The sequence below is a fragment of the Sycon ciliatum genome, chromosome 9 (genome assembly GCF_964019385.1).
Source record: "Sycon ciliatum chromosome 9, ocSycCili1.1, whole genome shotgun sequence".
NCBI classification, from domain to species: Eukaryota; Metazoa; Porifera; class Calcarea; order Leucosolenida; family Sycettidae; genus Sycon; species Sycon ciliatum.
Genome location: NC_088651.1, coordinates 24,124,402 through 24,145,259, shown reverse-complemented (window position 1 = coordinate 24,145,259; position 20,858 = coordinate 24,124,402). Strand labels below are relative to the sequence as shown.

The 20,858-nt window shown below is 48.0% G+C and overlaps 1 protein-coding gene across 4 annotated transcripts; it reads right to left on the bottom strand.

The window, feature by feature from the left end:
• Positions 1–1,691: 1,691 nt before the first annotated feature.
• LOC135825292 (soluble scavenger receptor cysteine-rich domain-containing protein SSC5D-like) lies at positions 1,692–19,341 on the bottom strand. Of its 4 annotated transcripts, none has more exons than XM_065338028.1 (9): positions 18,994–19,341; positions 14,961–14,990; positions 14,127–14,243; positions 13,526–13,582; positions 12,600–12,713; positions 5,862–5,897; positions 4,429–4,503; positions 3,627–3,662; positions 1,692–2,983 (listed from the first exon to the last, which is right to left on the bottom strand). In XM_065338028.1, exons 1-9 carry the CDS (start codon positions 19,076–19,078, stop codon positions 2,181–2,183), a joined length of 1,353 nt encoding a protein of 450 aa, XP_065194100.1. In that variant the 5' UTR covers positions 19,079–19,341; the 3' UTR covers positions 1,692–2,180. The 4 variants fall into 4 exon arrangements, with proteins under 4 accessions (XP_065194100.1, XP_065194101.1, XP_065194102.1 ...); XM_065338029.1 differs by having other exon boundaries at positions 4,468–4,503; XM_065338030.1 differs by lacking the exon at positions 4,429–4,503 and having other exon boundaries at positions 18,994–19,340.
• Positions 19,342–20,858: the final 1,517 nt, after the last annotated feature.

Here is a 20,858-nt window from a genome sequence, read left to right as displayed (position 1 = left end):
CGTTTGGGTGATCTCGATGCTGCGGGCAATTCTGGGCCATATGGCCTGGTCGACGACATGCGAAGCAGCCCCCCTGGGCTCGTAATGTCTCACGTTCCTCGGGGCTTAGTTTTGTTAGCTTTCTGCTACCTGATGGTGGTGCGAATCCCGGCGCGGTCGCCAGTGGTGGTCTGCGCTGAAATCGGCTGTCTGAGGCGACTGCTAGCGCTGACTGAACGGCGGCTGACAGTGTAGTGGGGTGTTCCTTCACTACCAAGGTCCGCATGTTACCGTGCAGGCCGTTGACAAATAGCAAGGCTCTGGAGAGTTCGTCAAGTTCCGGCACCTGTAAACTTAGCCGAGAAAACTCCGTTAGGTACGATTCAATTGACCCACGCTGTTGGATAGAGAACATATCCAACCGCACTCTTTCCCCGTCATAGTGCGGGCCATACACTCGCGCTAGGGCGCTTTTCAAAGAATGCCAATCCGAAAATTGCTCACCTGCTTCCATGGAAGAAATTAGCCAAAGACGCGCATTCCCAGCGAGGTAGCTAGCCACAAAGTTAACTTGGCTCTCCGGGTCACCTTGAGGTGAGCACTTCAAGGCTAACTCGACCGTAAATACCCACTCTTTGAACTCGGAAGGGTTGCCATGGAAAACATTCGGTTCTCTGGTAACGCGTTTGACGCTCGGGCTTGTTTGGGAGAGAGAACGCGATCGACACGGGGCTAGATCCGGAGGACTTGATGTAGCAGGTAATTGATGTCATCCAACTGTAGCAGCCGCGTTGTCCCGAGCGCGGCGGATCTCACGGAAAGCGGCGTATAGCAGAGCAGTAGCGGCCAGGAGCACAAGGCACGTCAAAGGGCAAACGATGATCTCAACCGTCCTCAAGCTACCAGTGTAACAGTATAGACTTGATTGATTGGAGAATTCCCCGAATGATGTTCAAACCAGAGGTTATAAAGCAAAAGAAAGGCAAGAACCGCAGGAGTGAGAATAGTAGGAACACAAGGTGTTACCATAAGACAAGCAAGAAGTGTCAAGGTAAAACTATTACAGATAGTGTACATGCAGGGATAGCATTCTGACTGCCATTGGCATAGGGCTTGAAAGTGATGACGTCAAAAACGGCCAGGGAGTACTAAGTTGACATCAGATTTCTATTTTGGATCCACTAAGGTGTGACTTCGCTATTGCCTCAGTATGTGGGTGCATAGCAACCCAAGCATGTCGTATGCAGGGGAGACTTTTACTTCGGCACCAGTTGTAACCCCGCCCCCAGTAGCCAAATCAGTCAGTTTCACTGGTAACATCACCTTGCTGTGAGTAAGACGGCTTGAAATGTGCTTGGATCCATACAAAAACTGGATCCAAGTGGATCCAATTTTTGAATTTTTGACATTGTTGCTATGCTGTGACGTAGCACTTTCAAGCCCTATTGAGTGCACTGACCCTGGTAATGGTAATGCAATTTCTCCGTAGGAACATGGCTGCAGAAGGAGAGAAGCAGCAGGGTACTGCGTAAGTGCAGGAAGTAAGAAAAGAGGAGAAGAAAAGAACAGCAGCTGCACAAGTGATGTTCTAGCTATCCATAAGATCTTCACTTGACAACATGTTCTTTGGTCAATCATTTAACGGACTTTGAAGTAACTCACCACTGCCCTCAACTAGCGAGAGTAGCCTATTGATCTAGAATATCAATGGATCAAAGGCAAATTTAAAATACTTTTTTTAAAGTGTTTCAAATTGCAAAACAGGATCAGAGAGGCGGAATGAAGTGCCAAGCGAACGAGGCTACTTGGCACATACAAAATTCAGTGAGTAGTTCTTTCTCCCATGGACATGACGTTCCAGTGATATCCAGGATAAGGCGTAACACCGGTTAACGAAAGTAGATGATGCAAGGCGATATGTAGTGCAGCCTTGACAGTAACAATGCACGACCTACACATTCCTGAAAAAGTGGGATGATCATGCAATGGGTATATCTATCATGAAGGAGCATTGGCAAATCAAAAAAATAACCCCTTGAATAATCCTCAATTGGAGGGAACTAAGATGGGGAACGAAGTATTATAACACGTTGACTGTCACTAACAAGATCGGGAGAGAGATGCCTAGTTGTTGCCTGCCGGTGTAAGCTTTCACATCCTGTTTAAATCGGAAGCAGCGAATATTGCCTTGTGAAAAAAAGTCAATGCTTGACACAATGGGGCATTGGATCGGAATCTTCATAAGCTGGCGGGGCTGTTTCGGAAATGGCAGCTGCTTGGTCGGCCGAGAAGCCAGCCATACTGGCCAGTCCAGGCATTGAAGCACCAGATGTGTATGCGGGCATGTGGCCAGGCAGGTATCCTTTCTGCTCCGTTGTGCCTGCCGTGTGATGTGTGTCATGTGCTGCTGGATGGGGCATTGTGTACATGGTATCGTGTGGGTTGTGGGCTGGATGGTACATTGCACTGACTGTGTTTTGTGGATTGTATGCTGGCTGGGGAATCATACCTGCCGCATGATGTGGGTTGTGTGCTGGCTGGGGCACTGTGTAGGCGGCACAGTATGGGTTGTGAGCTGCATGGGACATGGTACTGGCAGTGTCGTATGGGTTGTGTGCTGGATGGGGCACTGTGCCAGCAGTGTCATGTGGGTTGTGATCTGGATGGGACATTGCATCTGCAGTGTCATGTGGGTTTTGTGTTGGCGGGGGCACTGTGCCAGCAGCACGCTCAAGACACGTGGTGTGCCCGGGGAAGGTTGGATCGCTCGGGGGTGCAACAGTGTGGCTTGTTGTTGTTGGTGGTGTTGTCGTTGTTGGTTCTGGTACTGTGTCTTCTTGTTCCTCCTCGTCCGAAGCCATAAGGAGCTGGTATTCCCGATTCAGACTCAGCTTTCTGGAAAAGCGGACTATCAGGCAAGATACGCCAATGACGATACACAGGATAACGATGAGGCAGACGCAGATCAAGGCAATTGTGCTTCCACTCAGGCTGGAGTCGGGGGCTGAGTGGACAGCAAAAGAGAGCAAGAAAAAGTACAAAGAGGAAAAATAAAACATGTTCGGGAGTCTTTTACAGGGAGTGAAACAAGCACTGAAGCTGCCATTGGTACTACAACCCAGCAGTAGCCAGGCTGACCTGTGCCATACGGTACAAACTATTGCTACCACACATTCTGATCCGCATGTCAGTAGGTTGTCCCATTTGTTTGCCGCTAATCATGGTAAAAGTGTCGGAAATGCTTCTCCTCATTGATGTATTCAATAAGTTTTTTTGTCATTTCTTCACCTTCACCCTGTTTTTGACCTGTTCAGCCGAATTTTATTTTCCACACGTATAGCGTGAGGTTCTCGAACTATGCTTTTGCTTTAGCTCTATAAGTTGCTGTATTTTGACATTTTTTTCCATTATTCCCTGTACTTACCCAATATGAAAAGGGAACGAAAACGTTTGGTTACTAAATTGGCTAAACTGTGTGGATTGCGTTTTACACAGCTATAAAACAACCAGGTCTTTTTAGTACACATTGCAGGGAATTTCGTTGCGTGGACCTAATGAAGAATGTCTTCTTTTCAATCAGTGATGCCCAAACAGGCTAGTTCACAAACCTGTGAATTCTGTTCGCATCACGTATGGCTGAAACTTACTCTCAGGGGCTGAGGATGGTGTTGGCGTGGTCGCAACTACAACACAACACATAAGAAGAGGAATTGGGACATAATCATATCGCACAACCTAGCAAGCATGGCTATTATGAGTAGCCAAGCTCTCTGGCATCTCCTGCACAGAATCTGCATTTCCCAGTGAATGAAACCTGGACAACAAACCTAAATACACACATACACACATACTGTAAAAGGGGAAAGTCTAACGACCAAAACGTTTTTTAACGTTTTTGTAATTATTATTATTCTCGTATCCGTCCCGAATGGGTTTTTGTAATATTGGCATGATAACGTGCAGAAAGTTTAACGATGGCTACCTGGCCTCCCAGAGCATGCATCGATGTACAGTCAACTTCGCTAATAACGACTGCGGATATAACGACAATTCATGAATAACGTCAGAATTTCCATGCCCAGAGCAAAGCCCCATCTAACTGTAATACTAGGATAATATATAATAATACCTTCACCCTGTTTTTGACCTGTTCAGCCGAATTTTATTTTCCACACGTATAGCGTGAGGTTATCGAACTATGCTTTTGCTTTAGCTCTATAAGTTGCTGTATTTTGACATTTTTTTCCATTATTCCCTGTACTTACCCAATATGAAAAGGGAACGAAAACGTTTGGTTACTAAACTGGCTAAACTGTGTGGATTGCGTTTTACACAGCTATAAAACAACCAGGTCTTTTTAGTACACATTGCAGGGAATTTCGTTGCGTGGACCTAATGAAGAATGTCTTCTTTTCAATCAGTGATGCCCAAACAGGCTAGTTCACAAACCTGTGAATTCTGTTCGCATCACGTATGGCTGAAACTTACTCTCAGGGGCTGAGGATGGTGTTGGCGTGGTCGCAACTACAACACAACACATAAGAAGAGGAATTGGGACATAATCATATCGCACAACCTAGCAAGCATGGCTATTATGAGTAGCCAAGCTCTCTGGCATCTCCTGCACAGAATCTGCATTTCCCAGTGAATGAAACCTGGACAACAAACCTAAATACACACATACACACATACTGTAAAAGGGGAAAGTCTAACGACCAAAACGTTTTTTAACGTTTTTGTAATTATTATTATTCTCGTATCCGTCCCGAATGGGTTTTTGTAATATTGGCATGATAACGTGCAGAAAGTTTAATGATAGCTTGCATAGACCTCGGTCCTACCGGTAGGACATACCGGTAGGACCATCATACACAGACATGTTGCATGGCCTCTGTTCTAACATTGACCTAAAACTTGACCCTAAACTGTTGCTAAGGGGCTAATGAAGGAGTCCACAAATTTTAGACGTGATCGCACAAGGCATACTACGAAATTCCATGGTAACAACCCATGGTAACCATGGAAACGGAGTATGATATTACGCATTCCACGGCCTTGGCAAGCTAATAAAAACATTAGGACCTCACCACAATTGATGTGCCATGGTCAAAATTCACTTTGGACAGAGTTGCTAGCGCACCGACAGCATTATGTGCGGCCATTTTGACAATCGATAAAATTGCGCATACTCAATGTACTGGACATAGCCTTGCATTTTGCGCCATTACTTTGCCTGACAAAGACCTCATCTCAAAAATTGTTTCAAAAAAATTCTCAACCAAAAGCACTTTTGCAGCTCGATTTCTTGGGTCCTACCGGTAGGACCACAGGTCCTACCGGTAGGACGGTATGCAAGCTATCATTAACGATGGCTACCTGGCCTCCCAGAGCATGCATCGATGTACAGTCAACTTCGCTAATAACGACTGCGGATATAACGACAATTCATGAATAACGTCAGAATTTCCATGCCCAGAGCAAAGCCCCATCTAACTGTAATACTAGGATAATATATAATAATACCTTCACCCTGTTTTTGACCTGTTCAGCCGAATTTTATTTTCCACACGTATAGCGTGAGGTTCTCGAACTATGCTTTTGCTTTAGCTCTATAAGTTGCTGTATTTTGACATTTTTTTCCATTATTCCCTGTACTTACCCAATATGAAAAGGGAACGAAAACGTTTGGTTACTAAATTGGCTAAACTGTGTGGATTGCGTTTTACACAGCTATAAAACAACCAGGTCTTTTTAGTACACATTGCAGGGAATTTCGTTGCGTGGACCTAATGAAGAATGTCTTCTTTTCAATCAGTGATGCCCAAACAGGCTAGTTCACAAACCTGTGAATTCTGTTCGCATCACGTATGGCTGAAACTTACTCTCAGGGGCTGAGGATGGTGTTGGCGTGGTCGCAACTACAACACAACACATAAGAAGAGGAATTGGGACATAATCATATCGCACAACCTAGCAAGCATGGCTATTATGAGTAGCCAAGCTCTCTGGCATCTCCTGCACAGAATCTGCATTTCCCAGTGAATGAAACCTGGACAACAAACCTAAATACACACATACACACATACTGTAAAAGGGGAAAGTCTAACGACCAAAACGTTTTTTAACGTTTTTGTAATTATTATTATTCTCGTATCCGTCCCGAATGGGTTTTTGTAATATTGGCATGATAACGTGCAGAAAGTTTAACGATGGCTACCTGGCCTCCCAGAGCATGCATCGATGTACAGTCAACTTCGCTAATAACGACTGCGGATATAACGACAATTCATGAATAACGTCAGAATTTCCATGCCCAGAGCAAAGCCCCATCTAACTGTAATACTAGGATAATATACAATAATATTATAAAAATGAGACTTCGGGTATAACGACACTTCGCGAATAAGGACACTTCTTTGATGCCCCACTGAGTGTCGTTATAAGCGACGTTGACTGCGTATGCATCTTTACACACCGGGTTTAGGATGACGTTTCTTCAAACAGCGAATAAACAGTGGTCGTTAAAACGTTAGAATTTGTGACTCGTTAGACTTTCCGGTTTTACAGTACACACATCCAGACGAGTACATAAACAGACGCGTACGGTAAAACCTGTCAAGGCGACCACTCGGATAAGACGACTATTAAAGAAGACCACTGGAACCAAGACCAAGGGATGCCACTTCCAGTTAGTTGACCATGGGTAGGGCGACCACCTGGTAACAGAGACCACATTTTGAAGGTCTCTTGAGCGGTCGTCGTAAACAAGTCTCACGGTATATGCAGACACGCAGGCGCGTTCACGCATACAAATGAGCCCTCCCCCCCCCCTCCCCACACACACACTTCTCCACACACACCTTCCTTCCTTCCTGCTTCCACTGCCATGACTGGCTATGTGGCCCCATACGGGGCAGACCAGGAGACGTGTTGTCCACCGGGCGGGGAACGCTCAGCGCGCGCGGGCCGCGCTAACAGCGTTACACTTGTGCCTCGCAATATCCTGCGGCCGACGAAAACTGCGCGCACAAGTGCCACAGATGAGGGGCTTCGCCACAGGCTCCATGCGGGACTGGACAATAGCGTTGACAGCATCACGGCAGGTGACCCGCCATCCCTGTCGATCTTGGACGATGTCACCAAGCTGCTCTAGAGGAACCCCAACAGCCATCAAGTCGCACTTCGCGGAATCCTTCCAGCGCTTACGGGGTCCATGCGGTGGACGTTTGGAGGGTAACGCGCCGTACAGCAGCTGGCGAGGGATCCGATCTTGCATGCGGGACACGTGGCCAAGCCATCGAAGTCGGCGGACTCTGACTTTATCCGCGATCTCCTCCATATCGCCCCACATCCTGAGAACCTGGAGAGAGGAGATGTGCTCCTCGATCTGCCGGCCACAATTTATCCTCAGGATGGAGTGCACGCACTGCAGGTGAAAGGACTCCAGGCGACGGACATCACGCTGCCTGACGGTCCAACTCTCAGATCCATAAAGAAGGACCACCAGGACAGTCACTCCATACACAATGCGCTTGATGGCGATGCTGAAGTCATCACTGTCGAAAACCGACTCCCGCAGTGTACAGAACGCACCCGATGCAGCAGCAACTCGCCGAGACACATCAAAATGAGCTCCGGGCGTCTGCTGTAACACGACAACCGAGATAGCGAAAGGCCTCAACGTGGTCAACACCACCATCCAAAGGGGTCTGGTCGGCATCCACAATACCAGCCCCAGCCGCCATGAATTTGGTCTTGGACATACTAAGGCCAAACGCACCAGCTACATCCCTGAACGAGGATAGAGCCCTCTCAGCACCAGCATGCGTAACTGCGAGCAGGGCTGAATCATCCGCAAACTGACACTCCGTCAGCCGAACTCTGCGATACTCTGCCAATCTGGTGTTGAAAAGCCGCTCCCTCCGAAGCTGGACGAGTGGGATCCCCAGCTCACCATCATCAGGAATCACACCACGCCATCTCTCGAACACTGCACACATATATAGGTTAAACAAAACTGGGGCCATAGTGCAACATTGCCGCAAGCCATTCTTAACCTGAATCGGTGAAAGCAGGTCTCCACCCACACGAATACTGGCAGTCATGTCGCTATGGAAGGAACTGATGATGGTGATCAGATTCCCTGGGACGCCAAGTCTAGCCAACACTCTCCACATAGCACTCTGCGGAACCGAGTCGTACGGTTTCTTCAGACCAATGAATACAGCGAAACCTTTCGTGGCATGTTCGTGCAACCTTTCCAGGATCTGCTGCACAGCAAACACCATATCCGAACAACCACGGCCCCTGCGGAAACCACACTGCGAGTCAGGCAAGCACCTTTCTCCGAAAACCTGCAGACGATTGGCAATCATGCGAGCAACTAGCTTTCCAGCCACATCCAGTAACGATATCCCACGCCAGTTGTCGCAAGACCCCAGGTCACCTTTCTTGGGGATGGGGACGAGGATAGCATCAGACCAATCCTGTGGAACGCTGCCAGTCTCCCACACCACCCGTTTCAGTTCATGCAACTTCGCAATCAGGGTAGGGCCACCGTACCTCAGCATCTCCACAGATATCTCGGATCCGCCGCATGCTTTGCCACACTTCATCCCTCGCAATGCACGCCAAATCTCATCACACCAGGCACGACACCAAGCTCCTTCATAACCGGCCGCTGCTCGATCGAGTCCACTACCTCCAAGTCGTAAGCACTGGCAATATTCAGGAGGCCATCGAAATGTTCACGCCACCTTCCACCGGTGGCCTCAGCCGTGTCACAGATCTCTCCTTGCTTGTTTCTGATAGCAGTTGCTGCACGGGGACGCATACCACCCAAGGCGGTCTTGATGTTACCGATACACTCCCAACCGCTCTTCGCCGTCAAGCCAAACCATTCACAATCCTTTGCCTGTCTCAGCAGCCAGTCTCGCTTCAGCCTCCGCATGGTGCACCACGCCGCACTACGAGATTTCTTGTACAAATACAGATCACTGGCCCTCCGTGTTGACATCCAGGTTGAGTAACAACTGTCAAGATCACGGAGTACCGACTCGATCTCAGTGCGCTTGTCTGTAAACCATTCTGGCTGTCGACGCCTCTCCCGACCCAGGCAGTCGCTGGCAACGTTGATGGTGGTCGTCCTGAGGGTACTCCACCTCTCCTCGATGGACGGATTCGGGGTCCGAACCTTCTCAAGCTCAGCATCCATGCCCTTGGAGAATCTCTCACGCGCAACCTCCATATCCTCCGGAGCACCACTACGCAGGCGCGACACAGCAATGGGTTTCGATCGACCAACACCATTGCGGGAGACATGTGAACTGGGCATGGCACCTAGAGGATATTTCATGCCTAGAAACTTATGGTCAGTGTCGCATTCCGCATTACGTATTGCTTGGCAGTCCAAACACTGCGACCGATGTGCTTGTGGTATGATGCAATAATCAATACAGTGCAGGTGCTTGTAGCGTGGATGAAACCAGGTATGTTTATGGATTTCCTTCTTCCTGCATAATGTGTTGCATACAACAGCTCCATTTCGTGCCAAGGAATTGAGCAGCTCCTCTCCTGCTGAGTTCATACGACAAAAACCATGCTGCCCCCGCACATCACTCCACTCATCATCCACCTCGACAACTCCAACTCTAGCATTGAAGTCACCAAGAATGCAATACTGGTCTGACTTTGGAACGCTGTCAATGAAGGTCTGCAAGCTGTCATAAAACGCAGTTTTTTCAGCGCGCGGTCTGGCGAACGTCGGTGCATATCCGACGGCGATGTGAACATACAATGGCGAACGGTTCCGTCCACACTCGAACTTGACCCTGGCAGAAATCAATCTCGAGCTGTGCCCCTTCCACTGCGAGCCACCGCGAACAAATGCGTCCCTGCAACGACCGCGCATTACAACTGCAACTCCTTCACCACGCCGCGCCGACTCCCCATCAGACGGAGTCGGACGGCCACTCGCCAAGACGAGACAGTCGTCGACTTGGTAGGAATTAGTTCCAAACCAGAGGGTCTCCTGAAGTCCAACGACGTCCATACTGTAGCGCTGCAGTTGCCGGAAAACAAGATCGATTTTTCTCTCCTCGCGGAGTTGTCTTTTTGAATTTTTGATATTTTTTGAGGCAGTGTTCAAATCGCCGTCCACGTTCACCAAAGTTCTGACGTTCCACGTCCCCATGGACAACACAAATCTCCTTGCTGCTGGTGCACGTTGCGAGCCGAACTCTAAGCGGGGGTTTGCAGAGCCTCCGCGCTCAGGCGGATGAGGTCCAGTACGAGTGGTCACATCGGAAGTGACCATGGTGTCGACACTGATTTATTTCCTTGCCCGCGATGACAATATGTACGTCGTCTTGTTCAGCGCAACCTATCTAACCAGGGCTGGCTCTGGCCTTGGCCAGAAGCCAGCCCGTGGCTGAAATCTACTTGCAGAAGACGGAGGAAAAAAATCCCCAACCGTCACTCAACTCAACAACTCAGAACCACACACACACACACACACACACACACACACACACACACACACACACACACACACACACACACACACACACACACACACACACACACACACACACACACACACACACACACACACACACACACACACACACACACACACACACACACACACACACACACACACACACACACATACACGTATATACAGTGAAACCTGTCTAAGACGACCGCTCAAGGGACCTTCACACGGTGGTCTCTGTTACCAGGTGGTCCCCTTAGCCAGGGTCATTTGACTGGAAATAGCATCCCTCGGTCCTGGTTTTTGTGGTCTTCTAGGACAGGTGGTCGCCTCATCCGAGTGGTCACCTTGACCCATTTTACTGTACATATATTAAAAACAGTATGGCACTTACAAACTATCTCTCCATACTACCGTATTTCCCCGTAAGTTAGTACGTATTAACTTTCGAACTTAGCAGCCACATGAGTACTAACTTTCGGGGGTGGTACTATCTTTCGGGGAGTACCTTTTTATCGGGGGTAAATGACTCGCAGTGAGAAGCCTGCGCAACTCTTGTGTCCGTGCATATGATGTATGTACTGTACGGTGTCTGTACATGTAGGACGGGTACAAACTTACTATCTTTCGGAGTGATAACCTCGGCAGTGGAAAGTGTACTTGAAAGTATTTTTGATAGGGGGATACTAAGTCATTGGGGAGAACTAACTTACGGGAAAATACGGTACCCTCACATGCAGCACAACCCTGGGCAGTAACTCGCCATGCACTTCTACAACAGGTGTACGTACTACATGTAACTGAGTTCCACTATAATCTAACACCGTACACTACACACACATACATACACACACACCTTTTGACCTTTTTGACGCCCATCGCCGGAGGCGATGATAGCAATGCTACGGCAGAAGCCATAGCAACTTGTGCTGGGATTGCACCATTCAACAGCTTGCAAGGCTGAAGAATTGACCGTCACTATTCAGCCTGGTCACCGCCATACAGCTATTTGAAGTGACTTTTTCTGGCCAGTGAATCCCAACACACACACACACACACACACACACACACACACACACACACACACACACACACACACACCTAGCATCACGAACAATATGCTTTCTGCGCAAACGAACGTGGTGTAATGATGTGGATTCGCGAGGACGAGTGTCCCTGGTCTCCTAGAAAGCGCAAGCTTGGCAGCGCGATCAGAGCAGAATCACTTATGCACCGTCTCAAACACTGGCTAAACTCTTCTGGGGCAGAAACGTAAAAAGCAAACGAAACTCTAAGGGACCGAATGGTCCCTGTATGGTGTGTACAAAACACCCTTTCCACACCAGCCACTCCCTTTCACTTCCCCCGTTTCTGTTCAGGTAATATGGTGGATATATCACAGGAAGCGTCCTGACAAACGTCACTGCCGATGTAGCCATGGAGCCTCGCTTGGAGCCTGTCAATAGGAAACGCTTCGCCCACCACACTTGTATTGCCTATGAGCAGCTCCTTTTTGATCTTTTTCGTTTTGTTATTGTTTTTCTCCTTTTGAGTTGAGTTGATTGATTGAGTTCGTTAGCAATAATTTATTTTATATCTTTAAATGTAAGAAAATGATTTGAAGTTTTTTGTTCGGGGTTTGAAAATCCTTATTTTACACATGATTTTTTTGATTTCTTCTCCAGTGTACTTCGAAGTATGTTTCATTACATTTTAATCCATTGTGTAAATTTTGCCCATAAAAGAGACTTGTTATATTCACGGAAGTACTCGTAAAACAAAAAGCAGGTCCTGCTGGCCATAGGCATGGTGTGAAAGCCTGACCCGTTTGACGGTCTTGTCATAGGTGTCTATAAAGGACGAGGAAAATTGATGCTTGCTGCCATGTTAATCACCATTGTGTTCGACTAGAAAAGTAATGGCACAAAAAGGCCTTGTCAAAAAACTAAATGGTTTCTGTACTTCGTGTGCTGATTTTCTTTCCTCCAAGTAAGAATCTGTACCACTCACTTCTTTTTTCTATTCTCATTATGTTGTCTGATGATGGTTTTTGGCATGAAACTCTGAGCAACAACAAAACAGCCCTATTATACTTCCTTTTGTGTACCTCTTGCATACAACTCACTTGCAAACGCATAGTACTGACAATGGTAACCGTAGTAAAATAATTTGCAGCCGCAGGTGGGCGTTCCATACGATAGATAACATGCTCCATGGTAACAAGTCTGAGTTGCGCAGCCTGTAGTATAGACATGATTAATAAGCACAGAACAGAATCCACGTCAGCAAAAAATAGCGAAATGCAGCACTTGAAGCCTCCTTCTGGATGTTAGCATCAAATTTTTAACACTCGTTCTTTGGACAGGATAGCTTATCGAAGGCTTCCCTTTACTGGCTTATACATTCCGTGGGGAATCTACACACCAACAAAGCCAAAAAGGAATTTGGTCAAAGCCCTAGTTTATCGTGTCCATCGAATATGCTCTCCACATCTGTCGCGTTTCGACTTTCCTCCATACTCTTGGAAAATGGCTATCCCAAACCTTTTCTGACCAAATTTCTTGACGAGAAGCCGGTGGTATTCAAACCACTGACTTACGGACAGGATAAACGCCCTGTAGTCCTGCGCCTGCGTTGCGTGAGCACTGGTACTGCATATGTCGAGAATGAGGTTTGTCATACTGTCACTTCGTCTTATCTGTGCGTGACACATGTTGGTCTGCAATTTCCTGGAACGCCGAAATTGACTCTCCAGGAATCATAAAAGCATCGCCAGCGTGCGGGCCAGCAATGCAAGTCACTTCAACTCAACATCAACTCTCCTGCAGGCCTCTCACATGCAATTGAATGATACAATTTGCACACAGCTATGAAACAACCGGGTTTTTATTTGCCGTTAATTGCTCAGAGTTCTTTTAATTCACATTGCAAGTAATTTCATTGCGTGAACCTGATGAAGAATGTCCTCTTTTCCATCAGTGAAGCCCTAACCGGCTGCAGTAGTTCAAAAACCTGTGAGACCTGTTCGCATCACGTATGGCGGAAACTTACTACCAGTGGTCGTGATCGTGTACTCAGTGGTTGAGGATGGTGTTGGCGTGGCTGCACCTAAACAACACAACACATAAGCAGCAAAGCGCGAGCTTGACAGCGCGATCAGAAGCAGCACCGATGTACATTTGTGCACCGTCTCAAACACGGGCAAAGCTCTTCAGGGGCAGGAGAGTACGGTCGTACTTTTCAAACATAAAAAAAGCGCAAGAAACTCTAAGGGACCGAATGATCCCTGTACTGTGTGTACAACACCAACAAAAAACCTGTCCACACCAACCACTCCCTCCGTTTCTGTTCAGGTAATATGGTAGATATATCACAGCAAGCGTCCCGACAAACGTCACTACCTATGTAGTCATGGAGACGCGCTTGGAGCCTGTCAATAGGGAACGCTTCACCCACCACACTTCTATCCGGCCTAAGTTATGAGCAGGTCCCTCTGGCTACAGGCATGGTGTGAAAGCCTGACCCGGTTTGGTGGTCTTATCATAGGTGTCTGTAAAAAGGACAGGAAATTTAATCCTAGTTGAAACTAAAATGGCTTTTGGACTTCATGTGCGGATTTTCTTGCCTCCAACTAAGAATCTATACCACTCACTTGCAAACGCATAGTATTGGCACTGGATACCGTAGTAAAACAAGGTACAGCTGCAGGTGGGCGTTCCAAAAAATATATAACAATATGCTCCGTTGTAACAAGTCAGACTTGCGCAGCCTGAAATATAGACATGATCAACAAGCATAGAATAGAATCCACGTCAGCAAAAAAATAACAAATGCAACACATGAAGCCTCCTTCTGACCTGAAGGATAAAGTAGAAGATGGCTCTTGCAACAGGCTCTACCTGTAGCTATCAACCAAGGTATATCAAAGACTAAACACAACTGTGCAGGCAAGTTGTGTATATATTCGAACTGATTGCTTTCAGTTTCGTGCCTAAGCTGAGACGGGGATTAGTGCTGTGTGTTGGGAATGGGGTGGGGAGGGTGGGGGAAGGGGGGGGGGGATTAGCAAGAGGGTACTATGCTCAAAAGTTCTGAGAAATCACAAAAAAATCACCTCCGCCAGCCAAACCCTGGACACACCACATGCACAGGGGTGAGCACATCTTTCTGTTGAGGGACCCTGATTTCAACCACGCAACTATCTGCTAGGCATGCTGGCCAAGTCAGCCGTGCCGGATGCGCAAAGAGATGTACAGGGAATTCTAGGTTGCGGCACACACAAGTGAAGTGCGCACATAATGGATTGTTATCACTCAAAATAGGGAGAAAGATGCCAACATTGAAACGATAAATTCAGAATACACCTCGCACGTTGCACGGTGTTTCTTTGTTTAACCGTGATGCAGACATCTTCTTTTCAATCTGTAAAGCCCGACAATGCGAGTTCAAAAACCCGTGTCTTGCATTACGAATGTCCGAAGCTTACTAGCGGTGGTGGTGGAAGGTCCTGCCGGGGCTGCAAATAAAGCATAGCAGATAAGAAGACGAATGGAGAGATGATTACATTGCAAAACCTGGCAAGAGTGGCTGTTGTAAACAGTCAAGCTCTCTCGCATCTTCTGAATAGAGTTTTCATTTCCCGATGAATGAACCGTAGATCAATGACTGAATACGGGTGAATTTTTTTCTAGATCTCCGCGACAACTCGTCAAGGCAGGTCAGCAAAAAAAAAAAATCAGACCATTTGACGCCCATAGCCGGAGGCGATGATAGCAATGCCACAGCAGGAGCCATAGCAACGTGTGCTGGCATACTTGCCAACCCTACCGGTATTTCCGGGAAAATCAAGGAAAAATCGCTTTCGTCCCGGTATAAGGGAAACGTTATAACATCTACCGGATTTTCCAAATATCTGTCAACCTCTTTTTTGTTGATTTTCAGTGTTTTGGACGCTCGCTCGTAGTGCTGTGCCCAAAACGAAGGTCTACCGAGCGAGAACTTTTGAGTTAGCGCATGAAAAGGTACTTTTTTGTCGTATATGTTGTACTATTTGCGAATGTTTTGTGGTCATGGGGACGTCACTATGATGTCATATACAATATTTTGCACAATTATGATGTAAAATTGCAGATCAAGGAAAAATGTACAAAATCAAGGAAAAACGTAATCAGTGCCAAGGAAACTGTTCGCCAGGGGTTGGCAAGTATGTGCTGTGTGTGCACCAGACAGACACGAACACACACACACACACACACACACACACAAACGTACACGCATCATGCGTTCACACATACAGGCAAGTACACAAACACACACACACACACCTTGGTCCTTGGTAACACTGCCATCAAATGGTCACGTGTCCCCTGTGCAGGGGTCAACAGCACTGAGTTCAGCATTGGACCCAGAAACGCCGCTCTACTTCCTGGACAGGAAATTAGCACAGCTATGCAGGTCGAAACCACGGGATGACTTGCAGCAGCGACCGCAGCCGAGACAATGCGCTCTGCAGCAGGGCAGGGCAACCCGCTGTTTCCGGACCGAGTCTGCCGATGCCACAGCCGAGACCGGCGCCACTTCAGCAGCCGAGTTGGAGAGACACTTATGCGAAGCTAGCCCGCCAGCACTCAAGAACCATCTCCCGCACGCATTACATAGTCGGCTGCCGGACTGCTCAGATATGGGCTTCCTCCTCTCGGCCAGGCACTTGTGGCGATTCTTGTATTTCTGGTGGGCGAAAGTACGCTGGCAAACATCGCAGAGCACAGAAGTGTCACGCTGAGCCGATCGCGGTACTGGTTGAGCGGAATACGCACTGCGCCATTTCCCACGCTCCTGGGCGAGGTCGTACCATTCCGTGTGGTCGATATTCACTGCGGAGAGGTCAGCTCTGACAGAGTCTCGCCACCGTTTCCGAGGACCGCAAGCCGGCCTCGGCGGAAGGAGCGCACCAAACAGGAGCTGGCGCGGAGTTCTATCGCCGTCCATCCTAGCTAGATGGCCTAGCCACTCCAGACGGCAGCGAAGAACACGTGTGGTAATATCCACTGGATCTCGACGATCCCAGGCCTCCAGAATGGTCTTCCTGTTGATGTGGAAGTCCCAGGTGTCTCTTCTACCGAGGGCTAAGATCACGGAAACGCAGCGAAGATGGAAGGCGGACAGCGCCGCAAGCTCGCTTTTCAGTGGTACCCAACACTCCGCTCCGTAAAGGAGAAGAGAAGCCACACATGCATCATACACCATTCGCTTCGTTGCCAGTGAAAGATCGCCATCATCAAAGACAGATCGACGCAATGCTCCGAATGCCCTAGATGCTGACGCTATTCGGGACCGAGTGTCCACTGCGGTGCGGCCACCAGTATGGATGATGGAGCCTAGGTAGCGAAAGTCATGCACACTCTCGACAATTTCCCCGCCAACCACCAATGGACGACGATCCTCCGGAGAAATGCCGAAGCCGACCGCCATTACTTTGGTTTTTGATAGGTTGATGGTGAGGCCGAAGCGAGTTGCGACGTCCATGAACCGGCTGAGCGCAAGTGTGGCACCATGGTGAGTTGTAGCAATAAGTGCCGAATCGTCTGCGAATTGACAGTCACGATGGATGTTGATTGTGTCAGTCTTCTGGCGTTTGAAAAGGAGAGACGGTCCAGAGTTAGAGGAGACGGGAAGTCCAATCTCAGGTATGTCCGCAACCTCACGCAGCCACAGCTGGAATACTGCCCACATGAATATATTGAACAATACTGGGGCCATACAACAACCTTGTCGAAGGCCATTTTGCACCTCAATAGGCTCGGCCTCGATGCCCGGGATCGACAGGTTTGCAGACATAGAGGTATGAAATGAGCTGATAATGGTAACCAGCTTGTCAGGTACGCCCGCCTTCCGGAGAATTTCCCACATGCACTTACGGGTGACGGAATCATAGGCCTTCCGTAGATCAACAAAAACCATGAAACCAGAGCAGCGATGTTCATATAGTTTCTCAGATATTTGTCTCACCGCGAAGATCATGTCCGCACAAGATCTGCCTTTGCGGAATCCACACTGCGTGTCTGGTAGGATGTCTTCCGCGAGCCGCTGCAATCTTGTCTGGACGAGGCCAGCAACAGCCTTTCCTACCACCTCCAGAAGAGCGATGCCCCTCCAATTGTCACAGCTGGATAGATTTCCTTTTTTTGGTATCGGGACAAGCTGGCAGTCCACCCACTCCTGGGGCACCCGCTCTGCATTCCACACTGTCTGGACAAGGTCTAGTAGTGCCATCATGAGGCCATCCCCACCAGCCTTCAGCAGTTCCGGTAAGATTCCAGAGCCTCCTGCTGCTTTTCCGTTCCGTAGTCGGCGCACAGCTTGCCTAAGCTCTTCCAGAGTAGGTGGATCGGCGAGGTCTTCACACACTTCCTGTTGCTCAATGGTGGCAACAGTTGCAGGTTCATACGAGGTTGGAACATTGTAAACCTTGGAGAAGTGACGGTGCCATGTGCGGCCCTGATCCGCCGGTGAATTACAGACATTTCCGTTCTCGTCCCGCACAGCGACTGCAGTTACACCCACAAGCCCTCGCCGAGCCGTCTGCATGGTTTTGATACCGGCCCAAATGCGCGCCGAGTCAAAGCGCCCCTTCTCAGTACGTTGTGCCATGGCAGCAAACCAATCATTCTTCGCAGCTCGGGTGGCAGCGCGAGCCCTCGTGCGCGCAACACGGTAGCGCGAATACTCTTCCTGATTCCGGCCACTAGTGATCCATGTTCGATAGCATGCATTGCGCGCGTCCAGCAGTGGCCGCAGCCCGTCCTGGCTTTCCGTAAACCAATCAGGCTGCCGTCTCCTCTGATGACCGAGAGTGTCCGCAGCTGCCGCCGTCACCACGTCCCGCATCGCATTCCATTTCTCGTCTACCGTTTCCGCGTCCGCCACTGCATCAATCTTGGCATTGATGTTTTCCTGGTAGTCGTCAACCTTCCTCCGGTGGTTTCCCTCAGCATCTGTCGAAACCACTGCGGGCAGATTATGCACTGCAAATCGTACTCTCTTTGTGGATTTCCGCGGTTTCCACAAGACCCTGCCGAGCCTAAAACCTGGCGGCAACAAGACTATGGTCGCTCCCGGGAGCGACACACACACACACACACACACACACACACACATACAAGTGCACACACACATACTTGGCATTGAAGTTCCATCTCACGAATAATAGCAGCACTGAGCTCTACATACACGCCATATTTCTTCCTGTGTGCAGGAATCCCCTTCATTTTCTTTCCATTCAACGTTTTTTCTGTCACCTTTACTTTTCATTCATTTTCTTTTCAGTTTTCTTTTTTCTGCTTGGCGAGCTTGAACAGTGTTGATACCGAGACACTTGGTCGGTTTAGCTGCCGCAGACTGTTTCGTGCGATATCATGTCAGCCGAAAAATCGGCCAAGTGTGGACCAGCCATAAGAAACTCTACGGGACCGAACGTAACACGAACAGCAAACACAGACAAAGGACCAAATCACACTCACTCGTGGCGTTGGATATGCTTGGTAAGCAGACTATCCATAGAACGGCAGAAACTAAGGAAAGAGCGTTCCACGATCGGCAGTCCATCTTTTCACAATGGACGTAAATCGTTTCAGACTTTGGTCACCACGAAGCACTCTGCAAAAAGACTCAGCAGGAATCTATTTTGCGGATCCCTTTGCTGACCACCGACCTTTGTACTACCTGGACCATTACACGGCATTAGAACAATGTGAGGTTCCAAGAATGGATAAACGTTGGGAGCGAAAACCAAGCTTTAGCTAACAACCAATCACTTAGCTAGCAAGACACCACTTGCCTTGCACTTTCACACTTTCCTGAGGTACAAAACCGCCCCTGAACGGTCGTGTGAGGTGCCAGAATGATACTCGTGCCGTGGGCCGGCAGGCAACGTTCCTTTTTTATACGCTACTTAGTCCTGACAGGTCCCGCCAGGCGGCGCGGGTGCATGCACGGTAGCTCCAGTGTACGTAGATCTACATGACATTGTACGTCGTTCTGTGAAAATCAACAACATTTTTACATGATCACAGTGGCTGCGTTCGATTATCAGATTATGCACTTGAATCAATTCTTGAATCCATTCGCATACATTCAACTTTTCAAGTCGTTCGATTTTCATGCCATGACCCACGAATCGATTCGCAATCCATTCACGCTATTCACATTTTTCTAATTTTAGGTATTTTATTATACGACTGTACATGTACTCGTACTGAGAAAAATATCCACGCGAAACGAAAGCAGAACGGTAGCCAAAAAATAATAATTTAGTGCGAAAATAAGAAAAATAAATAATGTTAAGTCCCGGTTTCGCTCAGTCGGCAGAGCACGAGGGTACAGTAATGGATAATGGTTATCATACAGAATTGCACACTTATTCAGAGAGAGAGAGAAAGAGTTCTCAGGTAATACACTGTAATCTAGCCTGAAACTAATCCACAGGGAACTGATCTGCGCGGATTCTGCGGCGGAGAGCTGGTCTTAATCGGCAAGAAACTAATCCCGTAGGAAACTAGAAAGGCAGCAGCTTTTATAGCGAAGGTAGAGAACTAAGGTTGGTGGTAAGACAAGGATTACGAAATCATCCTTCTACAAGTTCTAGAATAGTGGAGCAGGTAAACCTAGATCATCATTGCTATACATGTAGATGAAATGAGCATTGCGTAACATTAACATACTAGTAGTGACTAAGCGAGGTATTCTAGAAGGTGAGATATCTATTATGCAACATTACTCATCAGGCATATTACTGTAAGGTATGGAGCAGTCCGGAATCAACGACGTGATTGACTACCTAAAAGGAAGTGGTGGTAGAAGTGCTAGTTCTAGAAGTGCTGACAACAAGGTTACAAGCATGGGAGATCTAATTATAGCTTATGACGAGGCTTACATTTACGTGCATGTACTACAGTACTAGTAGTAGTAGTCGCAATCAAGTCATGTACATGTACAGTGGTGGTCAAAAGTTTTGACCCACCATGCAGATTTTTCGAATTCTGAAGGTTTGGGCTGTAAGCTACTAAATTTTTGGTCGAGGACCTCTGAATCAGGCAGAATAGGGCTTGAAAGTGCTACGTCACAGCATAGCAACAATTTCAAAAATTCAAAAACTGGATCCACTTGGATCCAGCTTTTGTATGGATCCAAGCACATTTCAAGCGGTCTTACTCACAGGAAGGTGATGTAGCCAGTGAAACTGACTGATTTGGCTATTGGGGGCGTGGTGACAACTGGTGGCAAAATAAAAGTCGCACCTGCATGCGACATGAGTGGGTTGCTATGCACCCACATACTTAGGCAATAGCAAAGTCACACCTTAGTGGATCCAAAATAGAAATCTGAT

Coding starts and splice junctions, on each gene's coding strand:
- LOC135825292 (XM_065338028.1), bottom strand. CDS start 19,078: ATGGACTGCCGATCGTGGAACGCTCTTTCCTTAGTTTCTGCCGTTCTA. Junction 12,714..13,525: donor CACGATCACGACCACTGGTA/GTAAGTTTCCGC, acceptor TCTATACTACAG/GCTGCGCAACTCAGACTTGT. Junction 4,504..5,861: donor ACCATCCTCAGCCCCTGAGA/GTAAGTTTCAGC, acceptor GTTGTGTTGTAG/TTGCGACCACGCCAACACCA.